Consider the following 12,849-nt stretch of genomic DNA (forward strand, 5'->3'; position numbering starts at 1 on the left):
ACTCCCCACTGCAGTGCTTGAGGCATTTTCCTGGCTGCTCAGGACCTGTCACAAATAGGAGCTCCCCTGTGAGCTCCTTAGTACAACCTCTTGCTTTTTAAAAACATTTCATTCTACCTCAAGGTGTAGGAGGGTACAGCCAGAGGGTCCCCAAAAGAAGGATTTGTAATGGGGTCCAGAACTCAAGGTGTCCAGATTTTAGGATGTCCTCACCAGCCCCCAGGTGTGGGTTGGGGGAAGGGACAAATGGAGCAGGGCCATTGAGAGCTGTTTCCCATAGCAACAGCCTTGCATCTACCCTCTGGTGTGGTCATTTAACATATCTATGGCCTTTGGCTGGTTACATAGATATATTAAATAGCTGTGACCAAGCTCTGAGCCAGGGGAATGGAAGTAACTTCCCCACCAAGATGTAACTGGGGGCAGGTCCCCCGAGTTACAGCGCCTGCATGGGAGCTTGGAGAAGATTGGCTCCATGACATGGGGCCGCACCTGCCCGGACCCACAATGGCAGCCCAGTAAAGCTGGAAGGATATAAGTTCTGGCATGTGAGGCCGAGTGTGGGAGGAGTCGGAAATGGGGCTGCAGAGGAAGACTGGTGCGGGGATTTAAAACCCAGATGTGACAGCCATTGGGAGAGAGAACCATGTGGTTTTGGCTGAGTGGAGACTCCTGCAGTCATGTAGGAGAGGGACCATGCAGCTGTGGCAGTGAGGAGAACCACATGCTTTGGCCAGAGTGGGGGTACCCCCCACCCCCCGCCGTAGCCATGAGAAGAATCACCATGCAAGCTTCAGCAGAGAACCACCAGGCGGCAACACAGCTAATGGTGCTGAGAACTGAGGGAGGCCTATCAGCCGAGCATGGATTACTGGGAAGAACTGGGAGCTGCCTGAGCCACGGACATTTCTTTCCCTGAGATACGGTACCCCGGGCTGGGCAAAGGGGAAAAGGAAGGACTGTGTGTGTTTGTGGGTGTTTTAAGGGACTTTGGGATTTTGACAAAAACATTAAGTCATTACTCTTAAGTCTGTATAACTTGAATAAATAAATCCTTTCTTTTTCACCAATCTCTAACATGGAGAGCTATAATTCTCTGGCGAAGGGAAAGGTAAATCTAGTACAGGGAGACCCCAGGACAAGGAGTGGTAGCTTTAAAGTAATACAACTACTTGTATATACTCAGTAAAAGCCCACTAAAACTAGCCAGGAAGGATCCGCCCTGTAAGAATAGAGTCCCTCCAGCCCATGAGGTCAATCTCTGCTTGGAGTTGGCCTGCTCCCATGTTCTCTGCTCTAAACTCTGGGTGTTCGGTTCAATTCTTTGTCCTGATCACCTGGTTACCTGTGCCCACCTGTGACAAAGGTGTTTCTCCGTCTCTAATTAGTGACCACTAACACATCCAGGCTCCAGTGAGATCCTGCCTTGCTGACCTCGACCACTCCCCGTTCATCTCCCACAATCAGCAAACAGGACACCGAACATAAGCTTGAAGGACTGGCAGGTTCAAGAAAGAACATGTGATTCCTGGGATACTTCGTCCCTGTCCCATCTTATGTTGCAACAGAGAAAAGTGTTTTGACTCTATGACTTAGAAATAGAGTGGTTAGTTTTGAGCTAAGTGAGTAGGGTTATATTCTGCACAAATTTTCCTCCAGCAGTGAATAGAGGGTCTTATGACAGAGCTGATACATAAGAAGGAAGTAGGCCTGATAGGGCTTAGAATCACAGCATTAGGCGCATCTTTAAAACAAACACTCAAAAGAAAATCTGTGTTCTAAGTGTCCACAAGAGATTTTTTATTAATTAAATTTTTAGAATACAGGAATTTAAAAAATAACTACGACACTTTTAAAAACTATTGAGTATTGAATGATGTTTACAATGAGAAAAAACCTGAACCTTAAAGAACAGACGGAGGGAAGCACCTCGGGCCACAGGAACGGAAGCAGGTGGGCCGACGAGCTGCAGGGGTGCTCATCAGGTCCCGCGCACTGGCTGGCTGAACAAGCCGCCAGCTGCACTCACCGTTTCAGAGTCTGTTTGTGAGACTAATTATTCAACGACATCGGAAGGTAAGTCCTCTCTATAGAGAAGAGCTTTTACTCTAATCCAGCCCATAGATTACCTTCTATAGCAATTTGTATGGGAATGGAATGAGATCTAGTCCACTTTTAAAGAAAATTTAATTTCTAGAGGGTTGGCATTAAGTAAGAATTTGTAGCAATCTATGCAGTACTTAAAAATAACTGAGAATCATGACAACATAAGTTACTTTGAGATACAAGAAGAGGGTAGAGACCTAGGAGGGAGCAGATACACTTACCTCAGGGTAGCACAACCCACAAAGGCCAGTGCCCACAGGGGGAAGAGGGAGACATTCTGTGTAGCCCTCTCACAAACAGCCTTCTAGGGAGTCTTACTAATTATAATTCATAAACTGTCAGTTAAATTCTAACAACAACTATGTATGCTCTCCCCACCTCCCCAAATAATAATCTTCTCATAAATAAAATCAGGGAAAGGACTGAGTTCTGGAAAGAAATGGTGAGGCTGTGGAAATCAAAGTGGGGGTGTGGTCTCCTCACCCCCAGGGTGTGCCTTGTATCCCCATGTTCTGCCTCACAGTCTCCTGTGTATGAAATGTAACCTGTGAAATCTGTCCTTGAAAAGGTCACAGTGGAGCCTGAGAACCCTCTGGGGCCATTAGTTTTTGTCCTTTACTACCCTAAATTCAGATAATCTCAACATCCTGAAATATCCTTTGATTTGTTCTTTCTCTGATATCTTCTGTCCTTGGGATCAAAGCCTCTTTCATTGGCACCAAATAAGGCCCAGGGAGGAGTTTTGGCCATATAATCCTCTGCGCCGAAAGTTTTCGATCCACCACTGTCTTCATATTCCTGAATAAGCTCCTGGAAGCGGTTGTAATCAATCCACGTCCACCATTCTCTCTCAATCTTAAACTAGGAAGAAAAAAAGTAATCAGGTCAGAAGTAACAACAGCTATTAAAAAAAAAATCAAATAAACACCAAAAATAAAAATGAGCCTCATCTTTTATCCATATCAGGGTAAAGAAAATTTTTTCATGCTCCAGATATGGTTCCATATCAAAGCAAAAGAGTCAAAGGAGAGTTTCTTTTGCCTCAGGACGCCAGCCAAACGGAACCTGGAAGACCAAACTGCTGAACAAAGAATGCACCCTGGAACTGAAAGTCAAGATTACCTTGATCAATCATTAAAGAGGGTTAATTAAGTGTTTTTGCATTATCATATGTTAACAACCAAGCTAATTCTAATTTTTCTTGTCACTTTTACTTATTTTATTAAAACTTCACTTTTGATTAGAGTTTGCATTCAATATTATTTTCCATTAGTTTCAGGTGTACAGCAAAGTGTTTAGACAATCATATACTTTACAAAGTGATTTCCACAGACATTTCAAGTACCCCCCAATCCTGTACATCGTTATTGCAATGTTATTAACTATACTACCTGTACTGTACTTTACATCCTGTGACGATTTTGTAACTGCCAATTTGTACTTCCAGAGCCCTTCACCTTTTTCACCCAACCCCCAACCTGCCTGGCTTCTGGCAGTCATAGGTCCATTCTCTGCATCTACAAGTCTCTTTGTTTTGTTTGTTCATTTATTCTGTTTTTTAGATTCCACATATAAGTGAAATCATATGGCATTTCTTTTCTCTGCCTGACACATTTCACTTAGCATAATACCCTCTAGGTCCACCCATGCTGTCCCAAAGGATAAAATGCCATTCATTTTTCCGGCCAAGTAATATTCCATTAATTGTAAGTATATTTACATCCACTCTTCTATTGATGGGAATTTAGGTTGCTTCCATATTTTGGCTATTATAAATAATGCTGCAACAAAGGTGGCGGTGCATCTGTCCTTTTGAATTAGTGTTTTGGGTTTCTTCAAATATAGACCCAGAATTAGAATGGCTGGGTCATAGGCAATTCCATTTTTAACTTTTTGAGGAAACTCCACCCTGTTTTCCATAGTGCCTGTACCAGTCTGCATTCCACCAACAGTGCACAACCATTCCCTTTTCTCCACACCCTTGTCAACACTTGCTGTTTGTTGATTTATTGATGATAGTCATTCTAACAAATGTGAAGTGATATTTCATTGTGGTTTTAATTTGCATTTCTCTGATGATCAGTGATATTGAGCATCTTTTCATATGTCTATTCAACACAGGCATTTTTTGGATACAATTGTAAATGGGATTTTCTCAGTTTCTCTTTCTGATAGTTTATTATTGGTGTATAAAAATGCAACCTATTTCTGAATATTTATTTCATATCCTGTTACTTTAGTAAATTCATTTAGTAGTGCTATCAGTTTTTTGGTGGAATCTTTAGGGTTGTCTCTACATATTATCTATTCATTTGTAAATAAGTTTTACTTCTTCCTTTCCAACTGGGATGCCTTTTATTTTTTCCTTCTTTATTTGACTGTTGTGGCTAGGACTTCCAGTATTACACTGAATATGACTGGTAAAAGTAGACATCCTGTCTTGCTCCTGATCTTAAGAAAAAACCTTTTAGTTTTGCCCTGTTGTGTATGATGTTGGATGTGGGTTTGTCATACATGGCCTTTGTTATGTTGAGCTATGTTCCCTCTATTCCTACTTCGTTGAGATTTTATCATAAATGGTGGATTTTGTCACATGCTTTTTCTGCATCTACTGATATGATCACATGATTTGTATCTTTCTCTTTTTTAAATTTTATTTTAATCATTGTTCAAGTACAGTTTTCTGTCAAGTACAGTTTACTCCCATCCCAGCCCACCCACCCACCCCTCCCCAGCCCCCTCCCATTTCCACCCCCACTAGTTTTTGTCCATGTGTCCTTTATATTTGTTCCTGTAAACCCTTCCCATTCTCCCCTGAAATTCCCTCCCCTCTCCCCTCTGGTCACTGTCAGCCTGTCCTCTATTTGAGTGTCTCTTACATTTGGTTTATGTGGTATATCACATTAATTGATTTGTAGATATTGAACCCTGCATCACAGAGTAAATCTCACTTGATCAAGGTGTATGATCTTTTTAATAATGCTGAATTCAGTTTGCTAATATTTTGTTGAGGGTTTTTGCACCTATGTTCATCAGGGACATTGGTCTATACCATATTTTTTGGACAATAAGATATACCTAAGTTTTAGGGGAGGAAAATAGGAAAAAAAGTTTTGAAGCAAAAAATGTGGTAAAATATTTAATAACATAAATAACATAATATTTCACCACTGTAAATGTAAACAGAACTCAACAGCAGCACTAACAACCATTATTCCTCCAAAATTTGGGGGGGGCCGGCGGTGGGAAGGAGTGCATCTTATAGTCCAAAAAATACGGTGATTTTCTTTTTTTGTACTGTTTTTATCTGGTTTTGGAATAGGCCAATGTTGGCATCATAAAATGAGCTTGGGAGCCTTCCCTCTTGAGTTTCTGGGGAAGTTTGAGCATAGATGTTAGTTCTTTTTTGAATGTTTGGTCAAATTCACATGTGAAGTCATCCAGTTCATTGACCTTTCGTATTGTATTTTAGACTCTATTTCAGTTATTTCCACTCTTAACCTTTATTATTTTCTTTCTTCTAGTCACTTTGGGCTTAGTTTGTTTTTCTCTTTCTAGTTTCTTTAGGTGTGTAGTTACACTGTTGGTTTGATAATTTTCTTGTTTCTTAAGGGAGGCCTGTATTGCTATGAATATCCCTATGGACTGCTTTAGCTCTGTCCTATAGATTTGATTGTTGTGTTTTCATTTTCATTTTTCTCAAGGTATCTTTTTATTTCTTCCTTGATATCATGTTAACTCATTCATTGTTTAAGTACCATGTTATATTAGTCTCCATGTGTTTGTGTTTTCAGTTGTTTTCTTGTAATTGATTTCTAGTTTCAAAACATTGTAGTCGAAGAAGATGCCTAATATGATTTCAATTCTTCTAAATCTACTGAGATTTGTTCTGTGTCCTAACATGTGGTCTATCCTGGAGAATGGTCCACGTGCACATGAAAAAATGTGTATTTTGTTGCTTTGGGGTTAAATGTATGAAAATATCAATTTAATCCACCTGGTCTAATGTGTCCCTGATGTTTCCTTGTAAGTTTTCTTTCTGGAAGAGCTATCCATTGATGTCAATGGTATGTTAAATTCCTTATTGTGGCTATACTACTGCTGATCTCTCCTTTATGTCTATCAAGAAATGCTTTATATATTTATGTGGATAAATGTTTACAAGGGTTATGCATCTTGTTAGATTAACTGCTTTATCATTACATAGTGTCGTCCTTTGTCTCTTATCATAGCCCTTGTTTTAAAGTATATTTTTCTTTTTTAGTTTTATATTTTTCTTTAAATTTTTAAATTATATTTTATTGATTATGCTATTACAGTTGTCCTGATTTTCCACCTTTGCCCCCTCCACCTAGCACCCCCTAAATCCTCAGGCAATTCCCACCATTGTTCATGTCCTCGGGTCACAGGTGGTAAGTCCTTTGGCTACTCCATTTCCTAAACTGTAGTTTAGATTTCCATTGCTATTCTGTAACTATTTTGTATTTCTTAATCCCCTCACCTTTTCACTCATTCCCCCACACTCCCCCATCTGTCAACCATCAAAACATTCTGAATCCATACTTCTGTCTCTGTCCTATTTGTTTGCTTAGTTTGTTTTATATTTGACTGTTGATAGATATGTATTTTTGCCATTTTACTGTTCATAATCTTGATCTTTTTCTTAAGTCCCTTTAACATTTCATATAATAATGGTTTGGTGATGGTGAACTTTAGTTTTTTTTCTTCTCTGAGAAGTTCTTTATTTGCCCTTCAATTCTATATGATATCTTTGCTGGCTGTAGGTCCTGCTTTTCATGACTTTGAATATTTCTTGCCAATCCCTTCTAGCCTGCAAAGTTTTTTGAGAAATCAGCTGACAGCTTTATGGGAACTCCTTTGTAGGTGGCTAACTGCTTTTCTCTTGCTACTTTTAAGATTCTCTCTTTACTTTAACCTTTGGAATTTTAATTCTAATGTGTCTTGGAGTAGGCCTCTTTGCATCCATCTTATCCAGGACTTTCTGTGCTTCCTGGACTTTTGTGTCTATTTTCTTCACCAAATTAGGGAAGTTTTCTTCCATTATTTTTTCAAATTGATTTCCAATTTCTTGCTCATTCTCTTCTCCTTCTAGCATGCCTATGATGCAAATGTTGGACTACTTAAAGTTGTCCCAGAGGCTGCTTATACTACCCTCATTCTGGGGGATTCCTTTTTCTTCTTGTTGTTCTCATTGGCTTTTTGTTCCTTATGTCCCAAATCATTGATTTGATTCTCAGCTTCATCCACTCTACTGTTGTTTTCTGTAAATTGTTCTTTGTTTCAATTAGTGTCTCCTTTGTTTCTGACTGGATCTTTTTTACGCTGTTGAGGTCCTCACTAAGTTCCTTGAGCATCCTTATAACCAGTGTTTTGAACTCTGCATCTAATAGATTGCTTATCTCCCTTCTGTTTAGCTCTTTTTCTGGAGTTTTGATCTGTTCTTTCATTTCAGCCATGTTTCTTTGTCTCTTCATTTTGGCAGCCTCCCTGTGTTTGTTTCTATGTATTGGGCACAGCTACTTTGACTATGTGCCTTGGTAGTGTGGCCTAATGTAGTAGGCGTCCTGTAGCACAGCCTCCAGTGGCACAGCCTCCCCATCACCCAAGCTGGGTACTTGAGGTGCGCCCTTCATGTAGACTGAGTACATCCTCTTATAGTTGAGCCTTGGTTGCAGTTGGCAGAGCAATGGAAGGGATTATCTGGGCTAATCAGCTTCAAGGATTGGCTGTAACCACTTACCACCAACCTCCTCCCTCCACAAAGGATCAGTTGTGCAAGGTCACCCAGGGTGCAAGGTGGTGGTGCTCCAACGTGGTCTATAACTATCCACTGGGTGCACTGGCCCTAGGGGTTTCCCAGGTGGTACAGACCAAGGTCAGTACCCACCTGTTTTTTCTGGGGCCACTGTGCCTGAGCTATAAAGGAATCTGAGATGGCTGCTACTTGTGCTGGTCTTGGAGATTGTCAGGCGAAGCCAAGCTGTGAATCTAGGCTGGCTGCTGCTAGTGCTAAGCCTGGGGCTCACAGAGGCCTGCTGTTGCTTGTTTGAGAGGATTTAGGAAGTTGTGAAGCATAGACCAAAAGTAGTTATTCATATGGAAAAGCAGGTAGGGTGGGGCTATAGGCTAGGTGGGGCAGAATCTTTGGGGATCTCCATGGAGGGGTCGAACAGCATTAGTCAGGTTGATGGGAGTCTCAGGCACAGCACCAGCTTGCTCCCTCTGTCAGGGGAGGGTTTAGAAAAGGGACAATGGCCTCTGCTCACCTTGATGTCAGACACTTGAGTTCCTCCCTATATACCACTGGTACCTTTCGAGATTTTACCCTGGTGCTGGAGCTCAGAGTGAGTGAGACTGATTAAGTCTGTGTGTGGGTTCTTTGAGAAACTGCTTGGGGCTTCAGCAGGTTTTTCCACCAAGTCAATCCTCACCATTTTTGCAGCCTGAAATTGTGGGAGCTCATGTTCCTAGCACTGGAACTGTGAACTGGAGACCTGGTGTGGAACCAGGACTCCTCGCTCCTGAGATATCCCTCCCAAAGTTTTATCCCCCACACGTGGAAGAGGGACCAGCCCATTCTGCATCTATGCCCCTCCTACCAGTCTGGATGCATGTGGTTTCTTTAATTTTGTAGTTGTCAGGCTTTCATTCAACTCAAATTCTGATGGTTCTGAAGTGATGGTTGTTCTATATTTTATTGTAATTTTGATGTGGTTGTACAAAGAGGCGAGCCATGACTGCCTATGTCACCATCTTGACCGAAGTACCTAAAGTCTATTTTTTCTGATGTAAGTATTGCTATCCTAGCTTTTTGTTTCCATTTTCATGATATGTATTTCCCCTACCATTTACTTCAGCCTGTGTGTGTCTTTTGATCTAAAGTGCGTCTCTTGTAGACAACATGTACATTGTTTTCTTTTCCATTCAGCTATACTGTCTTTTGACTGCAGCATTTAATCTATTTACATTTAAAGTGATTATTGATAGGTATCTGGTTTGCCATTTTATTATTCATATGTTCCCCTTTTTACCCTTTCTTCTTCTAAAAGAAGTCCTTTTAACATTTCTTATAATACTGGTTTAGTGGTGATAAACTCCTTTAACTTCTCTTTGTCTGGAAAGCTCTTTATTTCTCCTTTGATTTTGTAAGATTGCCTTGCTAGGTAGTCTTCGTGCAGGTCCCTGATTTTCATCACTTTGAGCATTTCATGCCAATTCCTTGTGGCTTGAAAAGTTTCTGTTGAAAAATCAGCTGACAGTCTTATGGGAGCTCTCTTGTTATGTAACCCTTTCTCTTGCTACCTTTATGATTCTTTGTCTTTAACCTTTTCCATTTTAATTATCATGTGTCTTGGTGTGGGCATTTCTGGATTTATGTTGTTTGAAACTCTCTCCACTTCTTAGACTTATTTGTTGATTTCTTTCATTGATTAGGGAAGTTTTCAATCATTATTTCTTCAGATAAGTTCTCAATCCCTTTCCCTCTCCCCTTCCCTCCCCTCCCCTCTCCTCTCCTTCTGGTACCCCTATGATGTAGATGTTGTTATATTTGATATTGTCCCAGAGGCCCTTTAAACTATCCTCATTTTTTAAATTCTCTTTTCTCTTTGCTGATCTGATTGAGTGTTTTCTGCTACCTGTCTTCCAAATCCCCGATTCAGTCCTCTGCTCCATTTAATGTACTCTTGACTCCTTCTGTTTTCATAGAAAGAGTACTCATTTCAGTTACTGTATTCTTCATTTCTGACTGGTTCTTTTTATAGTTTTTATGTCCTTTATTATGCTTACTGTTTCTTTGTTCAAGTTCTCACTGAGTTCATCTATTATTCCCCTAAGCTCCTTGAGCATCCTTATAACTATTGTTTTCGAACTCTGTGTCCAATAGATTGCTGTCCTCCACTTCACTTAGTTCTTTTACTGGAGATTTATCTTATTATTTCATTTCAGTCATGTTTCTTTGTCTCCCTATTTTGACTGCCTCCCTGTGTTTTTATGTATTAAGTAGATCTGTTATGTCTCCTAGTTGTGGTTGAGTGGCCCTATGTACCAGCTGTCTTGTGGAGCTCAGTGGTGCAGTCTCCATGATCACCCAAGCCAGGTGCTCCAGGAGTGTCCATTGTGTGCATTATGTGAGCCTTGACTGAGTAGTTGAGTCTTAATTGCTCTTGGCCTGTCCGTTATTGGGGCTGACCCTTAGGATGGCTGGCTATGAGGATTGGCCCAACCACAGTGTATGAGCTGCTGTGAGAGGGCTGACCCCACACAGAAGAATTCATGCTAGTATGAATCTGGTGCCTGCTGAGACCTCCCTTTGTGTGTGCTGCTTGTGTAGCTAATTGGGTCTTGTTTTGTTGTGGTCTGAAGCCAGCCATCAGGTGTGTTGATTCTGGGGCCTCTTGGGGGATAGTCTGGTGCAGGTCAATGTCAGACGCTGTCTTTGACCAACTTTGGGCTACCTGTTAGGATCCACAAATTGAAGCATGGTTGGTAGCTGCCTGTTTTGACCTGAGTGCATGTGGGAGTAGCCAAGTTGTATACCAAGGACTGCTGCCACCAGTACCAGGCCTGGGGAAGATCAAGCAAATGTCCCAAGGTACCCCGAGACCCACTGCTGCCTGCCAGCTGCCCATTAGGCTCAGACACAGAAAGAGCCTCGGGTGGTACATGAGACGCATGAAACAGGTTCTTCTGGAGTCACCAGGTAGGAGTGAGTGGTGTTTACCAGGTTAATACAGACTCAAACTCAGCACCAGTGCTGGGCCTGAGGCCACTCAGCAAAAGTCCCAGGGTACACCAAAGCCAGCCATCACCTGCCTGTGACCTACAGACATTCACAGTGGTGCAAGATCTCACAGAATCTCCAGGGTGGAGCCATTAGAGTTCACCAGGCTAAAGCAGATTAAGATTTAGCCATGAGGGAGGGCTCTGCACAGGAACAGAGTGCAGGAAGATAGTCCTCGCCTTAAAGCCACGAAACTCAGCCTCTCCCTGTGTCTCTCTAGCACCTCGAGCCCACCCAAAATTCCCCAAGTATTTTTCAAGAAAGGCTGGCTGCCTCCTGCAAAGCCCACAACCATGTGTGAGTTTGGCAGGGTGGGGGCTCAGGGTATCATCAGGGTGAGGGTAGTATAGCTCCCCAAGCTAATATCTTATGAGGGAACTGTTCCACCCAGGAACAATAGTGCCCACAGGCAGTGTGGGAGAAGAACTCAATCAGGGACACTGGCAGCTATCCCTCCAGCCCTCTCCCTGAAGCCACACAACTCAGTCTCTCCCTGTATGACTCTGGCACCCTCCAATCTGTGTGTCTCTGCCAAAGCCCAAAATGAGTGCCTGTAAGAATTTGTGTGCTTCCCTTTTAATGGACACCTGGGTTTCCAGCTATCTCCTAACTCACCCAGGCAGATATAATCCTTGCTGATTTTTCACAGTCAGATATTATGTGGGCTCCTCGTCCTGGCACTGGTGCTCTGAGCCAGAGAGCCTGGTATGGGGTGGAGACCCCTTGATCCTCCAGACTCTCAACCACCTCATGTGGGTGTGGGAGCAGCCCTTTCTGTGTCACCGCTCCTCCTACCAGTCTCTATGCGTCTTCTGTAAATCCTTAGTTATAACACTTCTGTTTGGCCAGTCTTCAGATGGTTATCTAGGTAGATTAGTCTGTAATTTTGATGTGGTCCTGGGAGGAGGTGAGTACAACTTCCACCTGCTCTGCCACCTGGGACCCCTCCTTCTTGTTGTCACTTTTACCTGGTATGAATTTTCATGGCTGTGTTAGCAGTACCTAGCGGGATCCTTTTTATTACTGAAGTGTGCATGCATTATTAGCGAAGCTTTAATCAATGACTCTAATTCTGTAATGGTAACTTAATGACTCAAACACTTTCAGCCTAACGTGGATACAATATCTCATTAATGGAAAGCTTTGTTAAGAATTTCAATTCAGTAAAGGGAAATTATCCAATTTGTACTCCCTTAAGAAAACTGCTTCTCAAAAGTAACTGTAGAATAATGACCAGAAATGAAGAAAACAAATTTATGGAGACTCTGAAGGAAATACTAATTGAACTGTGGAAGCTTTTAATTCAAAGTATCTACTTGGCATTCACTCATGCAAATGTATAACACGCTGATACTCGATCTGTTATGCCACTGTCTTTAAAAAAAAAACAAAACCTCTTATTATAAACCAAGTAATAATTTCATGTTCTAGGTAAGGAAAATATTTAAAATGTACAGGTTCCTAGATTTAGGATATTAAAATATGCTGAATTTAAATGACATCTGATTTTTAAATTTTTTTATTAAAGTATAGTTGGCACACGATATTATATTACTTTCAGTTACATAACATAGTAATTCAACATTTATGTACCTTATGATGTGACCACTATGATAAGTGTAGTAACCATCTGTCACTGTGCGAACTTATTACAATATTATTGACTATATTCACTGTGCTGTAATGACACGTAATTTTTTACCTAACAGCTAAGAGCTTTCTAGGGGGAAAAATGCCAAGCAAATGGAAAACTTTACCTATGAATCATGAGAAAATTTCTTCTAATAAGACCATTTTTTTGAAATGGTGCCCCAAGGGCTCTTTGAACTCTATAATTCAAAATGTAAAATCCATATCTCCTGTCATTTTCCCTCCCAAGACTGACTGTTCTTGAATGTTCTCTAGTACTGTGAAAGCAATCACTGTCATCCCGGGTGCTG

At 41.4% G+C, this 12,849-nt stretch overlaps 1 protein-coding gene across 2 annotated transcripts in view; it reads right to left on the reverse strand.

Annotated features, from left to right (window-relative positions):
* Nucleotides 1-1,772: 1,772 nt before the first annotated feature.
* LOC114503588 (S-adenosyl-L-methionine-dependent tRNA 4-demethylwyosine synthase TYW1) overlaps nt 1,773-12,849 on the reverse strand; it is a 172,415-nt gene continuing 161,338 nt past the window's right edge. For both annotated transcript variants that reach the window (XM_036020853.1, XM_028521249.2), the window contains exon 16: nt 1,773-2,967. In XM_036020853.1, the coding sequence (XP_035876746.1) occupies nt 2,746-2,967 (222 nt within the window). In that variant the 3' untranslated portion in view covers nt 1,773-2,745. The remainder of the gene's footprint in view (nt 2,968-12,849) is intronic.

Source organism: Phyllostomus discolor, chromosome 3, assembly GCF_004126475.2.
Source record: "Phyllostomus discolor isolate MPI-MPIP mPhyDis1 chromosome 3, mPhyDis1.pri.v3, whole genome shotgun sequence".
Classification (NCBI taxonomy): Eukaryota; Metazoa; Chordata; class Mammalia; order Chiroptera; family Phyllostomidae; genus Phyllostomus; species Phyllostomus discolor.